The sequence below is a fragment of the Emydura macquarii genome, unplaced genomic scaffold (assembly GCF_026122565.2).
Source record: "Emydura macquarii macquarii isolate MOO-44397 ecotype Brisbane River unplaced genomic scaffold, CSIRO-AGI_Emac_v2 contig_450, whole genome shotgun sequence".
In the NCBI taxonomy this organism is placed as follows: domain Eukaryota; kingdom Metazoa; phylum Chordata; order Testudines; family Chelidae; genus Emydura; species Emydura macquarii.
The window spans coordinates 15227270-15250983 of NW_027130587.1; the positions used below are offsets into that span (position 1 = coordinate 15227270).

Genomic DNA, 23714 nt, shown 5'->3' on the forward strand with positions numbered 1-23714 from the left:
AGATAAACCAAAGCAAACCAGGTGACAGAAAGGAGACTGGGCTGGCAGACACCATAACTTTTCTAAAGACTGTGAAATTAACCACCAGCCTGAAACATCTGAAAAACTTTCACATTCACAGACCAGAGTTTACAGACTTCATTTAGCTCAAAAGAAAGTCCTAATTAGTCTCTCTGAGTGATTTAGCTGCTCATTTGGAAGGGGAGGGGAGGGAATGGAGTAAGCTAAATTGTTTGAAATTATCCCTAAAGGGCACTGTAAATCAAATGTTAATGAGGGACCCTATGCAAAGGGCCACAGTAACTAAATAAAATAGTCAAGGTGCTAAGCGATAACATTCATTTGGTTTTCAATAATTTATCAAGTGTAGTTTTCCAGCCAGAAATATTTGCAAAAGAAACCTCTGTCATCTCTCACTCAAATGCAAGGCGAGATGTTGAATGTCATGAATTTCCATTGACTTCAATGGGAGTTGAAGGTGCTGGGGTACTCAGCATCTAACAGGACCAGAACCATAATGAAAGAGGAACATTCACAATATGAATGAGAGAACATGCTAGTGAATCCATATCCTTATTCCTCACTCACAGCTCACACAAATATGCTGTGTCCTGTTTCACTAATCAAGTGGTGTGTTTACATATGAGAGAGAACAAAAGGAACAATTGAATACAAATCTACAACAAATCTTTAGACAGTTTTATTTCAATGGGCTACTTTTTTTTCCCCTCAATTGAGTTTAATAATAGGTCACATCTGTCACATGACTGAGTTCACAGTCCTATTTTACAGTCAAATTCAATGCAACATGTTTTCAGATGTTCAATGACGTGGAATGGGAAATGCCATCACACTATGAAGAAAATACAGAATGGGCCCGATTCCAGCAAAGTTCTTATTGGGAATGAGTTCTGTAAAGGGGCCTTAGTGTAAAGGAAAACAAGGTCCATTGACTTTAGCGGATGTTTTGCATCAGTAAACACTGAGAGATTTTGATCCCTGTTTTTAAAATCTTTCTCTCTGTCACATTTTCTTTTAATCTTTTCTCTTGGAGTTCATGTATCCAACAGGTTCCTGGAGCTAAGACCTACAGTACTTAGCAGTCTGTAAACACACTCTGATGAAGCAGGTGCATCCAATGCTCAGGTGGAACATTGTGCAGAGACACCCTGGAGTCTAGGACGCTGGATGCAACCTGGAATCTTCTAAAGTTTAAGTTGAACATTTCACAGCAGAAGGTTCAGTGTTTACTTTCTCCTTAGCTTCTCAGGAGCTCATAGCTGTACAAAGAGTCTAGAAACTGCAATAAGGTATCGCCCCTATTGATTGTCAGTGAAAGCATGCAACACTGAATTGTTTTCCCTGCTCAAAAGAGTTGGATTTCAAAAGATCTACACAATTCACGGTAAAATCCCACTGAGTTACTTTATTTTTTGGCTGCATATACAATGCAAGAGAATCCCTGCAAAAAAAATAAAAAGGTTTCATTAATAGAAACTCATCCTGAAAATTTTTATTTTTAAAGAAATGGGAATTGCAATCAGTTTGAGCAACGAAATTTTTTTTTTACCAGTAGCAACAGAGACATTTAACGATTCGATCCCAGGTTGCAACATTCTTCCAGGAGGGATGATTAGCATCCTGTGGCACAAGCTTCGAGTCTTTGAGGATAGTCCATACCCTTCATTCCCTGCAGAAAAAAAGATATTGTATGGGTATGTTCATGGGTTTGTGTAGCCGACTTTGCACATTTTCACAACTCTGCCACCAATTTCTGAATAAAAGGTCGACAAATGCCTTTTTAAAATAAAATCAGAACGCCTTCCTGGCAAACGCTGACTCACAGAAGTTGTTCATTGACTTCGATACAACAATATGCATGATCAAGAGCAGGAGTAACTGTTTGCAGGATCCAGTTGTTAAATTATACCTGAGGTAACAACTCACAGCAATGTATCTGGTTTTCCTTACTGGCCCATTTCAGCCAATCCGGATTTGTATGTAGATGTCTAAGGAGTTTCTGAGCTAGAGCTAATACCCTGTGCTTCTGCGGCACTTTCGTTACAAAGCCTCATAGCACCCATTCCAGAGTCAGGGGAAATCCTTCCCTGTTTCCAACGTACAGCAATGCACAGTTGACGAGGTACTTGAGAGGAGGAAGCTTCATCTGACGCATTATAGTGTCCACTGCTAGAAGCTGGATAGAGGGGTTGATAGACCAATGGTCTGATCTGGTTCAGCAACTCCTATGTCTCTGTTGATATTGACTTGTTTAACCTTCCCGTGAATAGACGGTACTACCAGCTGGGTGCAACTCGTGAACACAGAGAGTTTAACCAGAGGCTTCAATTGATTAGTTGCTAAACCATCCAACAACCCTAATATGTTTGACCTGATACACTAGTGAAACAGAGTAGAAATCTATGCCAGGTCATTAGTAGTAGCTTGGCTTGCACTGTCACAAAGGAAAATGGAAAGGGAGATGCTTGAAACAATTCCACTCGTAGACAAATGAATACACAGAAGGCCCTGACTAACCCCACTACCCTCCCCCCTCACTCTGACTCTAGATCGGCTCCATTTTCAAAAGGTGCGTTCATTATGTCTAGACCTCCACAGGCTCCCCTGGCACAATTTAGACAAAAAAAAGAATAAGGCCCCTGCTCTGCAGGCAACAGAACAGATCCATGGAACAGGAAGCCACCATTTCCCTTTCCTAGCCTTGCCTCAAAGGGACTGTTAATAGGGACACTGGCCAGCTCTATTGGATTTTTAAACTTTTTACTCTAGAACCCAGTTGCTGTCCGACATGCAGGAATTGTCTCTGTAAAATGTCTGCAAGTCTCCAACTCCATCAGCTGATGCTGTCACCAAATCATCTCTCCAGTCTCGCTAAGATACTTATATTGCCACCATTACTGTACTATCTGAGCATCTCAGTCTTTAATGTATTTATCCACTCAACACCCCAATGATATAGGGCAGTGCTATTATTCCTATTGTACTAATGGGAAACTGAGGCACAGAGCAGCTAAGTGCCTTGCCCAAGGTCACACAGGCAGTCTGAGGTGGTGCAGGAATCGAACCTGAGTCTCCCAGGCTAGCATCCCAACCACTGGGCCACCATTCCTCTGTCACCAGATGTTGGTGGGGAAAGCAAGGATTTCCCTTCCCTTCTGCTTTTTCTTGATTTGATACAGAAGAGAAAAGGTGTATAACTTCAAGCAATATTCGTCTCATCAGCCTTTCGAGATCATATTCGTGTGGGTTCCTTCAGCTGGGACAGCAGCTATTGTCAGAGGTGTAATGTTTCCTGGAACACTCCCTTTCTCTCACTGATAAGGGTCTTATGATTCCCAATAAAAGTGGCAATTTTGCTTCCAGCTTTTACAAAGCTTTTTATGTCCTTAGTCGCTTAAGATAATTAGAACCCATAAATTCAGGGCAAAAAGACTTGCAGATAGAGAATGACATGTGGGAGGGAGTGTTGATTGAATCAGATAAAATAATACAAGATGCTAGCTTATATTGCTGCACAAAACATTTAGCACTTCAGCTCTTTGACTTTGATCTCACAGTTTTGTCTCTCCTTGAGAGTACAGCTGAAATGCAATCACTGAATTACCTTCTTTGTCCCTATTTCTGACTGTATTATTCAGGGAGTGGTCTGATGACTCAGAGGTTTGATAATGGAATACAGGGCCTTTCATCTCTGAGTTAGGAATTGCCAGACTGGTCCATTTAGTCCAGTATCCCATCTCCAGAGTGACCAGCACCTGATGCTTCAGAGGACAGTGCAAGAGACCTCCTAATACCAAATAGTTAGAGTGTGACTTAAGCCATAAAGCATGATGTTAAATATCGCTTCCAGAATTTATATTCTTACGAACTATTGTAGTATTGGATTTTGATAGTTCAAATCCAGCCAAAATAAGCAGCGACCAAAAGATGATAACTGTTCAGTGGTCTGAGAAATAAATTTGATTGATCTAAGTGGACAGGTGTCCAGATAAACAAAATCACAAAGAGACACCCTTATTCCCAGACTCAGCACCCAGGCCAAGGACTGAAAGGGTATGCAGAGCTGGCAGGATAGGAAAGAGAGCTAATCCTGTTCCTGCCCATGCAGAAGCCTTCAGTCTCTAAAGCAGTCAATCTGTTGCCTTAGGCATTGACTTTGCACATAGACAACATTAAGAGGTATTGTTCAGATCATTCTCTTTGGCAAGCAAGCAAGAATGTAGCTGACTAGGATGCTGGGAAGGCAAATTCAAGTCTGTAACACTTTTCTTATAAGACAGCCCTATGCAGTACGTGGGAAGCTTGCTTCCACACTAATTTATTTCTACTCTTCTCTGCTTGCTGCCACAGGTACGCTACATATTTAGATCCAGGACATTTCTTCAAACAATCCCAGTATCATACAACTCCATAATGCTCAATTTTCTTTTCAGTGAAGAGTTAGTGCTCAGTAGAGAGTTGAAGTCATTACTGTTGTAAGGTTTGGGAACTCTTTTCATGCATCTACCAATCAGCCTCCAGTCTCCCCTGACAAAAGAATATTTGGACTTTTTCCTGGAGAAATCTCTCATAATTCAAGGTAATGACACTGCTGTCACTTTCTCTCTCTTCCTTTCTCTTGCTGTTGTCATCGTTTCTGGTATGTATTTCTTTGTGGTCCATCATCTGTGTTGCCAGCCTTTCTATTCCCTTTGTAATATAGCGCAACACATCTTGTAGAGATGCCAGATTTGCTGTGTTGTCTTGTCAGTATTTCCTGGAGTTCAATAAACATTTTAATTAAAGAAACGTCTTCAGGGCCAAGTAAATGGTAGCATCAGACAGGATTACAGCCCCTCAATGGCAGATCATCAGCATGACATTACCTTTCAGTGTAATGGTTCAAACCACCTTCACTGCCTGCTGACAGTGAGCAGCAAAAAGGGCTTCAACATACACATTCCTGGATGAACTCTGCAATGTTTCTGACTTCAGCTGTAATGCCCACTTGCTTCTCTACCATTTAGACCATATAAACTCAGACCTCTCTCCATAAAAGACACGATCTTGGAAAATTCATTGCAATGGTCTCCTTTATCTGCTTAAGAGAATTTTTTTTGGGGGGGGGGGGGGGAGAGGGGGGGAGGGAGGAGGGGATTGCAAAAGAGAAAAAGGTTGGAACTAACCAAAACTTAATACTATATCTGATGGCTGTTTGGTAGCCACCTGTGTCAAATGAGCAGACAGATCCTATTTCTGCTGGGGCAGCTGTCCACATTACCAAAGCTTACCCACATTACCCAAAGTAATGGACACTATTGTTGGCAATCTCAGGAAAGACCAAGACTGAATAGCAGAGAGACTACCTGCACCCATCACCTTACAAATGCCATCCTGCACCTTTCTGCACACCTTACAAATGTAGAGTCATGAAGACGTAAACACTGAACTCCCTGGTCACTCCCATGAGTGGTTATCCAAGACCAGGACATGGTGTGAGGAAGCAAGACCTCCGATTGCCCTGCTGTATCCATTCTATGACTAAACAGGGACTTGGGTTGCCAATCTAGTATCTACCACCAGCACGAAATTTGCAATATTTTTAATAAAAGGAACTTTTCAGGCTGGCTTTTTAAACTGAAAAAAACAAAAACCACCACCTGCTGCTCTGACAACTATCACACCACAAGACATAACACAGTCAACACAGGGATAGCAAATGTCCACCTAAAGAGCTTCCCTTTAACACATTCACTTTATAGGCACTTCAGGTATGACTCTCCAGGACAAAGAGTGGCTGTTTTACATTACTTGACACTTAGCTTCTTTTCAGTTAGTGTGATGAAGACAACACAGCTACATCAGCACTAGCTTTAGAGGTGACATGTCTCCACATCATTCACTAAGCTATGCATCTTCACCCCAGTTAAAGTTTACAATGTACAATACCTAATATTAAAATGGTGGGTTTATTCCAGTGAAATTCTAAGCAGTTGATGACGGGGACATTATCCTCGACCTCAGATTTGCTGACTGTTCCCATGACTTCCCAGCCTTCTTCAGTTTTAGCCTTAGGAAGAAAAGGGGTAAAAAAGAAAAATGATTCCAGGTTGTTTAAACTTATAAGAACAATACAAACACACACAGCACAAACATGCAGCTAACTTACTTTGCTTCTTTTTGTTTGCTCATTTTTTAATACATCTAGGTCTTGTTTATACTTGTTAGATCAGTACAGCTATACTGGCAAAACCCTTTGACTGTAGAGATAGCTTGCTACAGTTTCAGGGAAATTGCACCTGTAACCCCATCCCCATGGGCCACACCAGGAGTTCCCAGTCAGGTTTCCAGTCATCCCATCTCTGAGTAGGGACCCTTCTCCCACTCCCTTCTGACCAGGGGGTTTTTAAGGCTGCACAGCTCTCTGCTGTGATATCCGCAGCAGGCTGGCCTGCTGCGCATTGCTTTCTTTCCGAGGGCTCTGAACAGTGTATTCCCAGCTGTCACAAATTACCACACTGCTCTTTTCAAGCACACACACATTTATTCTTCAGGTAGAAAGAACTACAGAGAAAACATATATAAAACAGATTTAAACACACACTAAACATACCAGGAGTCACCCATCAATCTTCTGAGGCCCGAGTAAGCCCAAATCCAACCCTTCCACAAGGGTCAGGACCTCCCTTGGACAGAAAGTCCTGTCCATTTGCTGGATAAGAAAGAAGGACCTGAGTCCGTTTAAATCCAGGCTTTTTATACCAAAAACCCTTTCTTTGACTGCTGGCTTCTGGGAAAAACCAGTTTGAACCAGTACATGCAAACCTCACAAGAGGGTGGCACCTCTCTAAAGGTGTTTACAACCTAAGTGATTCACCTTAATCACCCTCCACTGTTTCTGGTTCCTGTCAGAGCTGTGATAACTCTCCCCCCTGGAGTAGCACACACACAGTCATACATAAATTTAACACAATGGCCACCAAAGAACTGCATGGGGTTGCAATATCTGTCACATAGCTTATACCAGCAAAAAAGTGCTTTTGCTGGCATAACTTATTCCAGTTCGGTGATCAAAATAAACTATGCTGGCAAAAGAACATTTTTGCCGCTGTAACTACATCTACGCTAGAATTTTTGCCAGCATTGCTGTGTAGTTTAAAAAAAAAATCACCTCTCTCACCAATATAGTTATGCCTGCAAAACTTTTAAGTGTAGACCTGGCTTAAAAAGCCCGAACCAAAATTTTCAAACTTGGGTCCCTAAAATTATGCCCTTAAATATGCCACCTGATTTTCAAATATGCTGAGCACTTCCAGTGCCCAATGCTCTCATCTATCTAGCGGGCTAATTCTGCTTTCCTTACTCTTGTTGAGTGGTAGTTTAGAAGACCAGTAATCCCATTTCATTTTATAAAATCACAGTACAGATGTCTTAATTTGGCCAGGGTTCCTTTTAACTAGAAAATCCACTTTAACAAGAGTCAAGTTGCTGCTTCTTGCCAGTCTAATTTCCTGTGAAATCTGCACTTTTTACATTAAACTACATCAAATTTACACTCCTGTGATGCCACAGGTTAGGCTGACCAATTTGGGTCCAATTAAATGGACTGCAGCAATGGCCCAAAATGTTAATAAATTGAGCTTTATAGTAACAAAGCAATTCTTCCAGGTGTTTCAATTAAACATCAATATATTTTATGTGCTTTTTATTTCATCATCATCCAGAGCTCTGGCTGCCATAGATATGGTAGGGCTGGAAAAGGTTTCCAGCTTTGCACTGGAAGGAAGGGGTTAGACATCTCAGCAGCTCCCCAGTGGTCAAAACAGGATATGCAGGGAGAAAAATACTGACTGCCAGGGATCTCCACCAACAGCAGTTGGTCCAGTAAAAGATATTACCTCCTCATCCACTTCGTCTCTCTAATACCCGTGGACCAATACGACTACAACTACACAGCAAACAACTGTGATCTCCACAGGCTTTGCTGTAACACAGCTCTGTGCAGTTCACTGCCCTCCAAACACTCCTCCAAAACTGATCAGACACTCTCACAACTGAGAGGATTCTTTTTTGTTTTGTTTTGTTTAAAGAGTCTTTTCAAACCTTTCTTCCCTCTCTGTAGTGTCATTCTTCAGAGGTTTCATTATGGAGCTCAAATCTCCAGATTCATTTTGCAGCTGCCCCTTCAACAAGGTGAATACATTCACAGCATTTCAAGCCCACCCCCGGTTTCTCTTTTCCTCCTTATTTTTACTGTTGCACAATGCTGCCCTCATGTGACCAGCCTTTGAGAAGCAGTCTCTAGTAGCTGGCAGTGCATGAGACAGAAGGACAGTGTTCAAACTCAACAGAGGCCTCACAGTGTATGTCTACACTGCAGCTGAAAAGACAGATATGCATTAGCTCCATTCAAGCTAGTGCACTAAAACTAGCAATGTGGATGTTGCAGCATGGGCGATAGCCACACAAGCATACGACCCACTGGATCCAAGCTCAGGCAGCTAGCCTGTGCCACTGCCCATCTTGCAATATCCACACAGCTATTTTTACCGTTCTCACTTACAAATGTGCATCAAATGTTGTAAAAAGGTGATCTACCCTACTGACAGGCCACACAATCTTGCTGGTGAGACTGCCTGAAAGTTCTTGGGACCTGTAGTGGTAAAAGGACAAAGAAAAAAAGGAAAGCTAAATTTTTCTACCTTCAGAAATCTCTGGAGATTATCTGTGCTGTATACTTCCAAAACCTCCATGGCTCCAGCACTTGCTTTGCTCACTGTAGGAGTAAGGGGGCAGCTGTGAGTAGAGAAGCCAAGAAAAGTTCCAAGTTAAAACAAAGCAAAACAAAAACCTTGGAAAATTGTTTTTGCTACCTCATCCTATTGCCTTCCACAATTCACTTGAAATCATTTTACAAGTGATTCTACTCATTATATAGATGCACTTTCTTATAGGGAATGGGAGACTTTGAGCACAATTAGCACCAAGACTAACTAAAGATGGTAACAAAACAAAACTTCTCATCAAACCAAGTTTAAATATCTGTGGCTAGCTTTATATGTACCTATTGCACTGGTGACACCTCCACACACCTGTATCACCTGTGCTAATCCCCTATTTGCCTCCCTCAGCAGAAGCCATTCAGAAGAGAGATGGCCATCCTTAGCATCCCTCTCACCATCACTGACCTCGCAAGGCTTCTACACCACCCTCCTTAAAACCACCTCAGCCATGATGCCTACAACGCAATAGTTAGGCATCTGGTCTGCTGGGACCACTGCTCCTCATCCTGCTCGCAATCGTCATGCTACTTCCTTGTGCTCCCCTCATCTGTATGTCTCCACCTGCTGTTTCTTGTCTTATACTTGGATTGAAAATTCTTTGGGAGCAGGGATCACCTTTTGGTCATTTGTATGTCCAGTGCCTAGTTCAGTGACAACCTACTTCCTGACTGGGACCTCTGGACAGTGTTACCATAATAGTTCTACTACAAAATAATGTTTCCCCTGCCCTAAAACATATCTCCAAAAAACACCCCTCCACACACACACCCAAGGGTGGACTTGCTCAGCAAGTGGATATTAATCAGAAAAGCACAGCTGAGAGATGTAAGAAAGCATTCATCCACGGAACAAGTACAGCAGGGATCAGGCCAAATCTTGCAAGCAGCAGTCTTGCAATTTTGAATCTAGAGGCAGAGTGATTAGAATAAACATACCATGTAAAGAAAAAAAAAAAACTAGGCTAAAAATTATTCCAGGCTGTTTTTACTAGCAGCACCTGTGCCTTTTTAATCAAATTATACACACCTAACTTAGGAGCTACAGATACCTGGCAATCTGTGTGGGTGTGTGTTTGCGCACAGCACATAACTGAGCATTTCATGACAACACAGGCTTTACACTTACAAATCTCTTTGCATCCCACGAGATCCCATCTCTCTAGCTATTTTGAGGTTTTATACCGCTGCCCACCACCACAGCATCTGAGCAGCCTCCATGTAAAATCAGTAACAATAGTCTTCTCCCTACCGGACTTCATGGGGTCTCCAGCTCTTCTTCTGTTTCAGGGCAAGACCCTACTTGGGGGTAGGGATATTTTTTGTTTTGATTTTTGGTTATGATATTGGGGTAGAAAGTGGGTCAGTGCTGTGAGTGTCATTTTTATGATGGAAAGGCCTTATCAAGGAAGGCTTTGCAACATTTCTTAAGGATGATCAAACTCTGGATTCACCTGATGTCCTCTGGGAGTTTGTTCCATAGCCAGATTCCCTCAACCAAGAACGCTTTGTCCCCAGCTCGCACATGATTTGTCCCGGGCTTTGTGATTTGCATTGTCCCAGAGAAGCACAGCTGCCATGGTGGTTAACAAATCAAACCTGATATAGTTGGAGTATTAATAGCTTTGAAACCCTCAGTACCTCAAACATATACATACAGCCCTGCAAATCTGCAGATATCCACTTTATATCTGTGGACAAATTTTTGTGGATGGTGGATCGAATGAAGATCCCAAAGGTGGGGAAGCAGCTGTCTGCAGCTTAAAGCCTTTGATGCTGCTTCTCCGCCTTTGAGATCCTTGGGTGGGGGCTCCCCCTGCTAGATGCCAATCAGCTGTTCCAGCAGCTTCCTGGAAGGGCTGGCCCCCGAAGAGCTGATTGGGGGGCCCAGAACTGCGGGTTCGTGCAGGTGTGGATGACCGACAGAGACCACAGATGGTGAGTCAGATGTCAATTGATTCTGGCGGATGCAGATCGGATGCAAATCCACATTTTTGTATCCATGCAGGGCTCTACATATACACAAACTATATACAAGTATAGGTTCATGCACCTCCAGTGTGGAACATGGCAGCTCAACAATTTAGGACAGAAAGTGAAGAACACAGCAACCAGCTGAAACTGCAAGGTAGGCAGGATGCAACAACCTGAGCTGAAATCTGTCCAGAATGCTGGGACTGACACTCCTATCCTTACAAAAAGGATGATGAGATCTTTAATGGCTACAAAAGGACCTTGGTTTTACATCTTATCTGAAAGACTAGTGAACTGTTTAGGCAGAGACAACAAAGCAATACTTACTGAAGAAGAAAATTACTCTTGGCAGCTTGTATAGAATAAGCTCAGAGAAAGGCTCCAGTTCCCTTTATGAGGAGTTAGTAATATAGCACTGGGGGACAAGACAGTTAAGTATGTGTGAGCAAATCCTCATTATTATCCTGAAGACCTTCCACATGCAGGATCAGATCCTTAGGGTTTGAAACCTGGACTACAAAAAAAAAATTCTTCAATCTCTCCACAGCTGGAAGGGAATGGCTTTTCGATCACTGAAGTGAATGAGTGCAGAAGGGGTGGTTAGAACTCCATAGGTTAAGATGTGTTTGTAATCCCTTTGCAACTCAGAAACTCTTATAGCAATAAAGAAAAAAACCAACAATCAGGGATTACCCAGTGTGCTGGTGGCTACTCAATACGTCATTCAATGGGGAGCAGGGGATTTTCTGAATTTTACTCAAAGTCCTGCTGCAGAAGCAGTGAATGGGGTCCAATGGGAAAGGGTGCAAGTTGCACCCCTCCAGCTGACAAATGGAAACAGCATTAATGGGCTCCTCAAGCAGCTGCATCCAGCAGCATGATGCATAGAAAGAGGACTTCAGCAAAGCAAGCGGAGAACATGTTTGAAAAATGGAGAGATCCAAGAAGAGATAGCAGACAAAACCTTCCCCATCTTCCATCCCTGAAGGAGCAAAGGTTGCCGAAATAAAATCAGCTGATCTGTCCCAAAGCAGAAGGCACAGACAATAACCTAATGCTGCCATTATTTACACAGCACTGTAAATTCACAAGGCACTAGGCAAAGCAAATAAGAGATCAAGGTCCCTGCCCCAAAGAGTTTACAATCCAACAGAAACTGAAACAAAACATGGAACTGCACTAGTCAGAGGAGTGTTGTAGGAAGGCCCTGTGGAAAGGAGGGAAATTTAGGAAGGGATTTGAAGGAAAGGAAGGCCGGTTGGTAGACAAGAAGTGGAAATTTTTCCAATTATTGGGGGACTCAGAAGTGAAAATCAGAGATTGTAGATGGGGTGAAATAATAATAATACCAAGTTCTAAGTGCTTTTCATTAGTAGCTCTCAAAGTGTTTTACAAAGGTCAGCATTATTACCCCCATTTTACAGATGGGGAAATTGAGGCACAGACACACGAACTGACATGCCTAAGGTGACTCAACAGGCCCAGGGCAGAGCTGAGAATAGAAGACAGGCCCCACTGCCTCCCACATGCAGAGCTTCAGCAGCTAGTGTAGTTTCTATATCAATTAGGCGCATGCTTTGAGTTTAAAGGAACTTTACAAATATGCAAGATAGTAACATAGAATCATAGAGTTGGACGGGACCTCAGGAGGTCATCTAGTCCAACCCCCTGCTCAAAGCAGGACTAACCTCAGCTAAATAATCCCAGCGAAGGTTTTGTCAAGCTGCAGCTTTGACACATCTTTGGAAGCCAGCAGTAATGTGAACAGGAAACCCCACCACAGAAGCAAAGCATAAAATGTACCTGTCCTTTTGGCTGATCACCACTCTGTCAACTCCTAAGAAGTGCGCAGAACGTAGCATTGCCCCCAGATTCATAGGATCCTGTACCTGCTCCAACACCAGCCAAATCAGCTGTGTGCCCAGACCAGTGGCAACCCCAACCTGGGAAGGTTCAGCTTTTTCCAAGCTCCTAGGACGGAGAGGAGTGGCCTCTAAGCAAACTCCCTGGTGGACTTGACCTTTGCAAAGGGCATCCAGCACCTGCCTTCTGACATGGTGCACGGGGACCCCGCGGGCCTTAGCTCGCTGGGCAAACTCTTCCATCACAGGCCGTATGCAGTTGCTGCTTGACTTGAGGAATAACCTGAAAAAGTCCCTCTTTGACTGCGAGAAAGCCAGGGAGCAGGGCGCAATGCCAAACAAGATCTCTGAACCTTTGGTCCTTTCAATGGACAGAGGCTTTGGCGCTGGTCTTTTCCACTCTTTTGAAAAATCATCCTCCCTCAGGTTCCTAAATTCCTCACTGGAAGATGCAGCCTGCTGAGTGCTTCTCATACTAGAATTCCACTGCCACCGGCAATTATTCGGTGGGGTGAGGCCTTTATAGCTTCCGCCAGCAGGATGTGGTTTGGGGATCACTTGTGCACCATCCCCAAGTTCCAATATTGGACACTGGTGGCTGCTATGGTGGTGTTCATTTCCTTCATTTCCGAACCCAGTAAGTGATGTAGATTGCGATGGCTCTTTCTCTTGTGTTGAAAAATGTTGGACTGCCCTAAGATGACAGTTACAACTACAAGCAAATGAAAGTCTTGCAGCCTTCCACATGCTGAACTTAAAGATCTGCACCATCTCCACCACAAAGGCCATTCTACCACTCAGACTTCTCCCCTTGGAACTGCTATTCCTTGAAAAAGAAGATAAAAGGCCAGTTATACAATATGGGCTAATATTCCACTAATATTTACAATTTTAAAACATGCTTATGATCAGAAAAAGGACTATTTACAAATGGAAATTTTACACTCAACTTCAACATCTATTCTCTGTCTGTGTTCCAAGCCATAGCTGCTCTTTGCTGATTAAAATAAGTTTTTAATATTAGCCTAATATGCGTATGGAAGAATGAGCTAGATTCTGTTCTGGCTCATACAACACAAACAGAATTAACTAAATTCAAACTGCAGAATCTTTCACTGATAGCCATATGTAAGCCACAGAAAATGTCTTGACTCTCAGATCCCAAGTTGAATGCGCAGAGCTGACAGAAAACAACCCCGCATCTTTTCATCTGCAAACAGAGCATATTTGACCTGGAGTCATGGAAAAAGAAATATGGAACCCAACTTTCAGAGTATAACCAAATTTTTAAACCATCAGTAGCAATATATAACACCAGGCAAAATTTGCATTCACAAAAAGAGAAGGCATTTCCAGACAAGGAGACAATCAGCACTGCACTAATTAAATAATAAATGGGTTCTAGTCATTATCTCCAACAATAAACTGATTATGTCTTCTACACCGAACATAGTTAAATACTCTGGGCCAGATTCTGAGTTAGTGTGAACTGGTTTAGCACCATTCAAATAGATGATGTTATGCCAATTTATACCAGGTTATGATCTGGTCCTTTGTTTTACCACTCCAGCCCACCTCAACCTCTGGCTAATTAGATAACAATAACTTATAGTCATGGCTAAGAATGTTCCCTACATGATTTTCCTTTAAATATACATCTACATAATACAAGCTTTTCTGACTGTGTCAACAGATTACAGACTGTGCCATTAGATTTGCAGTAAAGTTGTCACACTGAGCTACTACCTCTCTACATCATAAATTATTGATGATCTCCATGAAGAAAATATATATATATTTACAGTGATAAACTCAACTAGCAGAACTTGATTCACACTGAATGCAGTCTAATTTAGGCTCTTTAGGCCCATTCCCTGTTGCCATACTAGGCATCTATGTGTTTATCATCACAACACCTCTGTGAGGTGGGAAAGTCTTTCTTTCTATTCTGGGCTCTTTCACTGGCCTACTGGGCCACCTTGGCCTAGTCACTTCCTCCCTCTATGCCTGTTTCCCCATCTGTAAAACAGGGGATAATGATAATGACTTCCTTTGTAAAGTGCTTTGAGCTCCACTAATGAAAAGCACAAGAGCTAACTAATATTATTACCCCCATTTTCCAGAAGGAGAACTGAGGCACAGAGAGGCTAAGTGACTGGCTCAATGTCGAGCAGGAAGTCCGTAATAGAACAGGAACATGAACCAAAGTTTCCAACGTTCTAGGCTCGTCTCCTAACCACTGGGCCATCCCCATTCCCCTTTTGGACACACCTTCATTAGTCTAACATATTGCTACAAAAATAAAAAGAATAAGCAGGGCTGAGCACCCAGCTGCACCAAGCCTATAGAGACCCTCGTTCAGAAACTTCCGTCATCATCAGTGCTCGCTGTTGTTGCAAACCGGAGCACCAAGGCACTAGTTTGCTATTCAGCGGCATTACGAAAAGATGGAAACAAAAATCATCCACCTGGGACAGAAAAGTAGGTTTTATGGCTCAGACGCTGGGCGAGGACTCCAGGAAATCTGCATTCAATTCCCAGCTCTGCCGTGGACTACTTGTGTGACCCTGGGCAAGCCACATTCGCTCTGCCTCGGTGGCCCTTCTTTAACAAGAGAATAATGCTTCCCTTTGTCACTGGGGCATTGTGACAATGAACGACAGACACCCAGATAATGGCAACAGGCGCCGTGACCAGACAGCAAGTGTGAAAAATCAGGACAGGGAGTGGGGGAGGGGGTTGTTATAGGCGCCTATATAAGACCAAGCCCGGAATATCCGGCCTGTCTCTATAAAATCGGGTCAACCTATGTGTAAGTACCACAGAAACCGGGCATGTGGTGGAGAAAACCAGCATGGGACCCTCCTCAGCGCTTCTGGTGAGGGGTGTACAGCCCGACCCCAGGGGAACGGGCCAACCGCAGGGCGAGAAAAACCCCAGGCCGGGCTGGAGCCAGTCCTGCACCCCCGCGGCGGGGAGGGAAGCAGCCCCGGCACTCGGGGCCGGCCCAGCGGGCAGCAGCTGCGCCGTTTATTGCGGGCTCTTCACCCCCTTGATTCCTGTCAGGGGCAGAGACAAGAGCCGGGCCGGGGGGGAGGGGCGGGCAGCGGGCGGGAAAGCCGGGTGGGGGAGGGGCGGCACAGAACGTGGGGAGGCGACCCCCGAGCGAAGCCGCCCCAGCGTCTCCTCAGGACTGCCTCAGGCTGGGGGGGAGGCAGCCCGGGACGGAGTCAACGGGACCCCGCTAAAAACCCCGCGGCTTCAAGCGGGGGAGGGAACCCAGCAGTGACCCCTTGGCTGGGGCAGCCTGGAGAGGGGAGAACCAGGATCCCCTCAGCCTCTCCCTGCGGTGCGCGCGCCGCGCCCACCACTCTCCCCATCCCCCCCCCGTCCCTACCTCGTGCGCCACCACGTGCGGGCAGCGCCCCACTGCCGAAGTCCCTCCTCCTCCGCACGCGAGGCCACCGCCTTCCCCCAGCCCACCATCGAGAGGAGAAGACAGAGGGCCGCCGCTCTGCCCTGCAGCGCCACCTGCCGGTAGGAGTTGCTGGTATTGCCGTCCGGGGTGGTGCTGGCTGGGCGGGAGCAGCGGGGGTTCGGCAGAGGCCAGGTGGGGGCGGGGCAGGCTGCTGGGGGGGCGGGGCCTCTCCTCAGGCAAGGCGGTCTAAGGGCGGGGCTTCTCCTCAGTCAAGGTGGTCTAGGGGCAGCTGGTGAGGGGGCACAAGCACAAGGGGCTGGAGATCAGCTGCACCCTGGAGCAGCCCCCGCCCTGCAGCCCCCATGCACTGAAGTGTGTAGCCCAAGGGCATACGCCCCAGGGGTCTCCTATGGTGGGGGGACTGTGTGCAAGCCCTGGAGGGGGCCACCTCGTGCCCTGTGGCCAAGAGATCTGCAGAGAGCCTTACCCCAGAGAGTGCCCCGTAGCCGGGAGGGCGCTTATGGCCCTCCCCTGTGCGGCAGCTGGGCTCCGTGCCCCAACCCTGAGACCGGTCAGGCCAACTCCCAGGCAGATGCTCAGGAGCCAAGGACTGAATATCAAAGTGAAAACAGAGCCCTGGCAGCCTGCGCTTGGAGGAGAGACCTTGCCTGGCACCTGCAAATTTAATTTCCCGGCTTTCCCCGCTGAGGAGAGTTCTCCCCCCTACACACAGTCTCACACTGAGCACACGCTTTTGACTCCCCTACGGTGGCTGTGGCACCCACAGAGAAACGGTTCCACTGCCCAAGAGAGAGGCTTATGGTGTAAAGACGTCATGTAGGGTGATGATGATTTTCTTTATTTGATGTATTAGTTTGTTTTACAGTAGCACTTAGAGACCCCCCCAGCAGGGTCGGAGCCCCATTGTGCGAGGCACTGTGTAAACACAGCATACAAGACAGTCTGACCCAAAGAGCTTACACTCTAAATAGACAAGACAGCTAAAGGGGAGACAGAGGCATAGAGAGGTGAAGTGACTTGCCACGGTCACTCAGCAGGTCAGTGGCAGAGCTGGGAGTGGCACTTAGGTCTCCGGAGTCTTAATCCACCTTTGCTTATATTTCTCGTAAAAAGTAACTTCTTGGCAATTATTATTGCTCTTCTCTGTCAAGTGATGCATTTCTGCAGCAATTCCCCAAGGACAGAAGCCCAGCTCTTTATCAATCCTAGTTTGACAACTTGCTTTAATTTCCCGCACTATCAAGTGAGCCTTGGGGCCATAGAGAATGGCCAAAGTTGCTTCAGATGTTTGATTCCTTGATTGCCAGCAGAGGGAGCTTGGCTTCCACTAATGGACAGAAAACCTCCTGATGAATAATGTTAAAATCCAGTTAGGGTAAAGAGACCCAGGCTGGCTGTATAAACAAGTATTACAGAACCAAATTCATCCCGGTGTAACTCCATTGGTGTCAGCGGATGAATCTGGTTCAGTCTTGTGCTTGAAAATGCCTGTTTAAAAATGCAGCTTCTTCTGGTAATGACCAAACATATCAGCATTTCTAAAACAAAAAGCTGCAACAGTTTTAAAATGCCAGCTCATAAGTTGGGCGTGGCCTGCTGCTAAAAGCACAGTGATGACAGACTAAATTTTTCAGACCTCCAGATTTGCCATGTCCTGATACAAGATATGTCACATGATCTGGTGAGGTTGTGTCATGATGTCAGAAGGCAATGGCATCAAATGCTGATGCAATCTTGTGACATAGATGTCACCTACTTTAGAAAGCTGTACCCTTTAATAAACCAGTATAGTTAAAGCAGTAGAATCTGCCTAGTGTGGATTCAGTTGTACTGATATAAAGATCCTTTATAGTGGTATACCTATTCTCATACAGGAAGGAGAATAACTATACCAGTCTTTATACTGGTATAACTGTGCGTAAACTACAGCATGTACCAATATAACTATTCTAGTAAAAAAATCACCACCAACCTCCCGCAACAGACAGTTATATTAGTACAGTTTTCAAGTGTAGACCACCCCACGGTGTCATTTGGATCTCAAAACTGTGTTACAATATCTACAGTGATACATCCTGAACTTTCAGGATGTGGGCTTCATTGTACAAAATCGAGGCTGTCCCCACAAATTCTGTGATACATGACATGTGTGTCTTCCCACAATGCACCATTTTGCTCTCCTGCCAATTTGCTTTCTCTGGGAATCGAAAGCAGTGCAGATCCTGCTTTCCCACATTGAGAAAACAGAGTGACAGCTGCTTATGTATAGTCACAACCCAGCAAGCCCCTGTGCTCAGATTACTACTACAACAATAATACATGGCCCTTCCATCCAAAGATCAGGTGGAGGGGTAAGTGTTTCTTCCACTCCATCCAATTAAAAGGTGAAGTGACTTGTCCAAAGGCAAAAATAAGACTGTCAGATGCAAGAACCATACTCAGATCTCAACTCCACGTCCTGTGTTTTAAAGGACAAGTTAAGTTTTTAGCAGAGGCTTGTTATATTTCAGGCCCATCATGCGGATTCTTTGCCTTTTAAATCAGTCTCTAGTTAAACATTGTAAGGGGCTGATTTTGAAGAGCAGCTGCCCCAGGATGCACTAAACAATGAACTGCAGGAGTCTGGAGACAGGCTAAGGGTTTTGCTCTAGATTGCTGCTGTTAATAACTCTTTATAATTAATGATGGTCTCATTAGCACATTCCCACAGGAGCCCAGAGTCTGCCTGAAGCACTTGTGTCCCAGGAACAGTTACCTTCTAAGGAGAGCTCTGTCTTCCTTTCCCTCTAAGGCATGGTTTAAATATTATAAGAGGGCAGGGAAGTGACTCTTCTCCTATCTCTAGAAAGCAAAGCTATTTGAATAAAGCTTTGCAGCAGAGCTCAGGATGTAGAACTAGACTCCACAAGGGTAGAGAGCACATGGAAGGAGCAGTTTTAGACAGGGGGCCACATTCCCCCTGGCCTGCATTGTTGAGAACAGATGCAAAGTCCATATTTTTGCTAGTCATCCAGGCACCTCTGTTGCACTGCCGGTAGACAGTTCTCCTTGCAACACTGTGGAGCCTTTATGGTGCCCAGATGCACGCTGGGAGGATCCACAGAAAGAGACATCCTAGGTTCAGCGATCTGCAAACTCTCTCTGTTTTCTCCTGCAGGACAGGATGTTCTAGAAATAGAAGGAATCTTTGTATACTGACTGCAGTGTCCTGGGGACATCGCCCTCTGGATTGCTGCTACAGTAACAGACCAAATCAATCTTTACTGCTGTCTTCATCCCTTATATTAATTATGATTTTCAGTGCTGTTAGGCTGCAGCATAGAAGGATTACAGATAACCCAGCTGGGCTGAAGTCCTGGGAAGGATCCTTTCTACTGCAGGGATCAGTTTTCTTCATGGTGTTGCCTATGCACTCTTCACAATTGCTTATGTCGCATTCCAAGGTACTGCAGGAAGACATTATACTATTCATTTCTTCATAGCTACTAGCCAGGGTCATCTGACACCTTTTCTTGTTGTGTTATGTTATATTTATTATATCTTTGTAATTCTGGTGACAGCCCTAGCCACTGATGTCCAATAGTTAGCCACAGATGTGGGACTCAATTTACCTCTCTGTGAAACAAGTATAATACAATTTACCAAGGTGTCGTGAAGCTTAATTAATGCCTGTAAGAAAGCTTGATACTGTGAAGAGAGGCAATACAGCTTGGAAGCATTAACAGATTTAGGGTTGAGGAACTCCGTGATTCTAATCCGGCCCCTGACACTGACTGATTTGGTTACTTCTTTTAACCTTTTTGAGTCTCATTTACTCCAGCTGTATTATAAGCATGACCCTACTTGCCTCTCTGGGGTGCTGGGAGCATTAATTCATGTTTGTACAGTACTTTGAACATGGAAAGAACTAAGTGTTATTTTCGGTAATACTACACACGAAGGCAAATCTACTTTAGTTGACGATGTGTGTGCAGGGATGGGGGCAGCTTGGATGGTGTAGTACGCACTTCAGCTTGCAAGCTACACTTCTGCACAAGGTACTTAGGTCCAGATCATCAAAGGTATTTAGGCACCTAACTCCCATTTCCCACCCTCCTATCCCACAGGGTCTCGGAGCCCAAAAGTCAGCAATGAAACAGGCCTGCACCCCTAGCCCCAAGAACCCAATTCAGCTGGCACAGCCCAGCCATGGAGGTTTTCTCTGCCGTGTAGGCATATGCTTAGAACTGTGCAGCTGGGTAAAACTGCAGGTCTGAATGACCGCACAACACCGTCGGAGAGGGCACTACTTCTGTTACAATTTGCCTGTGATCCAGAGACAACACAAGCACCACACACAGGTTGTGTGATTACGGTTGTGACTGAACCAATGGCAAGGTAACAGAACTGAAGAAAACAATCACTTTGCCCCAGCGTTGCAAGCTGAATGTAATAGCATATTGGGCTGAATATCCACTTAGCGCTTCTGTTTATTCTGAGTAAAAAATATGATTAGGGAAGGATAAATGCTCTTATGGGCAATTTCAGCCATGACGGTAAGTGTCTGTTGGGGAGCACAGACCTTTAGCGCTCCTTGAAATAAATCAGATTTTTTTCCCTCAGCCCAATTAAATAGCAAAGCGGCTGCAGGGACAATGAGACTTTTTTCTAAATAATAATGAAAGTTTTGGCTTTCACCTTCAAGTGTCAGGGGGTGTCAGTTCCAAATCAGCTGCTGGTAACTATCTTCAGGCTGCTGGGCTCTGGACTTTCAGGAACAGTCCAGCCCAGCCATGCTCCCTAGGCCAGATCCCAGCTGGTGTAAATCAGCATTATCTCCATTGATTTCAATGGAGTTATGCTGGTTTACACAGGCCCCCTGCGCATTACTCTCCCACACAGAGCCAGCGTTCCATCTCGGCATGTGTACAGTTCAGCCTGTACAACAAGCCACTTTTATCTAGGCAATCTCCTTTCTTAAGAGCGAGCCTCCAAGCCACAGCAATGCATCTCTACCCACTTCAATTCAGTATCGTTATTGCTTATTATTTGTATTAGCGGAGGGCCATAGAGCTCCACTCATGGACTGGGAGCTCATTGTGCTAGACGCTGTACAAACACAGACCAAAAAGACAGTCCCTGCCCCACTGGCTAGAGTCCTGCTCCACTCCTATTAGAACTTACCGCTGTAAAGAACCAGTTCTTGCTGGTTACTTGTTTGGTGATTTTAGCTTACCTCTAGACTCACACACCAGTAATCAGCAACTGAAAAGCCCTGCCCTAATTGAAGATAATGAGGCTTTTGTCTTTGCCTTCACTGAGAGATGGAGAAGACCTATTAGGTTAATAACTTACATTTAACTACTACTTTATATCCTGAAGGATCTAGTCCAACCCCCTGCTCAACCTCTGCTATATCATCCCAACCATCTTTGTTTACAGAGTACCGTTGCTCCTTGTTCTGTCAAGATCTTTACAGAGTAGGATTTTAATGGTAAAATCCACTGCAGTCGGTGGCAAAACACCCTCTGTTTTCAAGAAACGCCACAACAGGTCTTTAAACTAGGGGTCAACACAGGAATCCCTGGGTGAGATACTACAGCCTGTGTTGTGCAGGTCAGATCAGATGATCCCATCTAACCTCAGAGTCTATTAATTCCACCACCACCACCCTCCACTTCAAGAGCCCCAGTGACTTCAATGGGGCCACTCAAGGTAGGAAGCCCTACACACAGCTGGAAGTGTTTGTAAGAATAAACACTCAGCCTGCAAGCTCTTTGATGCAGCAGCTGCATGGGCACGAAGTACTGCTGTCTAAGCAACAAATAATAACCACAGCAAATGCTGTTCTTGGAGTTAAGCAGGTGCCCAGTGCCAGCAGAGAGAGCATTGGGGAGGGTTTTTTAAATAGTGACTCAAAAAAAATTTTTTTCCCCCGATGTCAGCGCAAAATTATTTGGGTCTGATTGAGCCGTTGACACAGATCTGAGTGTGTTGCTCCAGTGTGAGGGGGAATCATTTCGTGCAGCCCTGAAAAGGGTTTAGGGTACGTATCTCCCTCCCCCCTCCATGCTGGCATATTGGTTGGGAAGGCAAAGCCTTGACTCTGTCCACTCCCTGTTCATCTCTGCCCCTTTCCCACCCACTTGACTTGGAGAGAGGCTGCACTCTGGTGCCATGAAGCTAGGGACCCCCAACCTAGCCCTGGGGGGAAAAGGGGATGGGCTTTCCTTCCCAATTCACTCCCCCACCTGACCCCATTAAGGCTTGTAACAATCTAGCCCTTTTCAAACAAAGACCCCTATAGCTTTGGCTGTTCTTGATCAGAGGTGTGCATGGCTGCGGAACGCATTCGCTCCTTTCAGCTGAGTCAAACTTTGAGCCTAAAAGACATTGACAGTGTCCCTTGCAGCTTGTCTCCACTATGTGTGTATTTCAAATCCAACCATTTCTAGGGTTCTTCTGCCTCATCCTTGTGGGCTGTAATTGTTACATCTACCTCCTTTAGCATTCTTCATAAAAGTCTAGCATACTACATACGAGAGAGGACTCTGATTGTCCTTTCTGCCCTGATACACACAGGGTAACTATTATTAGCCTGGATCGATTAAAAGACATTAAATCATTTGCAACTTATTTAAAAAGAATACATGCAGATACAGGCATTTATAGGTTACTTCATCTTTAATTTCTCCAGAGAAAGCATTAACCTGGCACTAGCACCTTGCTGTGATGCCAAGGCAGTTAATTTCAGATCCATAGTGGAATTAGAGCTGTGCATGAGAGACCAGAGGTGGTGGGAAGCGGGGGTGGGGGGTGCGTGTGTAAATCAGAAGGCCTAAGGCCCTATTCATTAAAACTGTGTTTATTTAGGAAATAGAAAGATGAAACTGCAACTCGCCTTTCCTACCCCTGGTATTTAGAGCAGTTGCACGCTGTTGCTGGCAGATGGCATTTTCAAGCAGGCCCATATGTTCCTTTCTAGCTTTATTTATTTATTTATTGTACAGATCTCTCTTGCTCTCTCTCTCTCTCTCACACACACACACACACGCACACACAAATAAAATCGACCCTCGACACACAGAGCCAGATTCGACTCTCACTCATGAGTGCCTGGAGATCAGGCCCAAAAAGACAGGAGTGTTGGACAGAGCAGTTCAGTGAGACTGGGATCCTTTGGGATCTCTTCCATTTGCCAGCATTGTTGGGCCCGCTCCTTTCCTGAGCCTTCTAGCCTTATAAACAGACCCTGGGAATTGAGAGAGAAAAGCTACAGTGCTGTAGTACAACACACTTCAGCCATGCCCCGCTCAGCTCCCTACACTGGGTACTGTGGGCAAAGCCAGCAATTTGCCATTGGCTAAGGTCCGTTTCTGCTGACTTTTAGGGGGCTTTATGCTGTCAGGTGTGAAGGGGCCTTTGCGTGACTGAGTAGTAGCCATTTGCCATTGCATGAGTTTATAAAGGCCCTTGCTCAAGAAGAGTAAGGTGCTCAGCTCTTCCTCTCCCCCCTTCACTGGTAAAGCCACCTATTTAAGAGAGAAAAAAAAAATCCGTGTCATTTGCTTCCCAGAAGAGAACAGGTCGCCATGGTCATTCCTCAGCATCCAAGGGGGTACGGAGCGCTCCCTCTGCCATTAGTGGCACAACTAGGAAACATCCATTTAAACTTGATTTG

General features: G+C 45.0%; 1 protein-coding gene across 1 annotated transcript; it reads right to left on the reverse strand.

Moving 5' to 3' along the window:
* Positions 1-678: 678 nt before the first annotated feature.
* Positions 679-16086, reverse strand: MRM1 (mitochondrial rRNA methyltransferase 1). The gene is made up of 6 exons (XM_067537715.1): positions 16013-16086; positions 12557-13441; positions 8703-8796; positions 5950-6070; positions 1571-1690; positions 679-1462 (listed from the first exon to the last, which is right to left on the reverse strand). Exons 2-6 carry the CDS (start codon positions 13402-13404, stop codon positions 1422-1424), a joined length of 1224 nt encoding a protein of 407 aa, XP_067393816.1. The 5' UTR covers positions 13405-13441; positions 16013-16086; the 3' UTR covers positions 679-1421.
* Positions 16087-23714: the final 7628 nt, after the last annotated feature.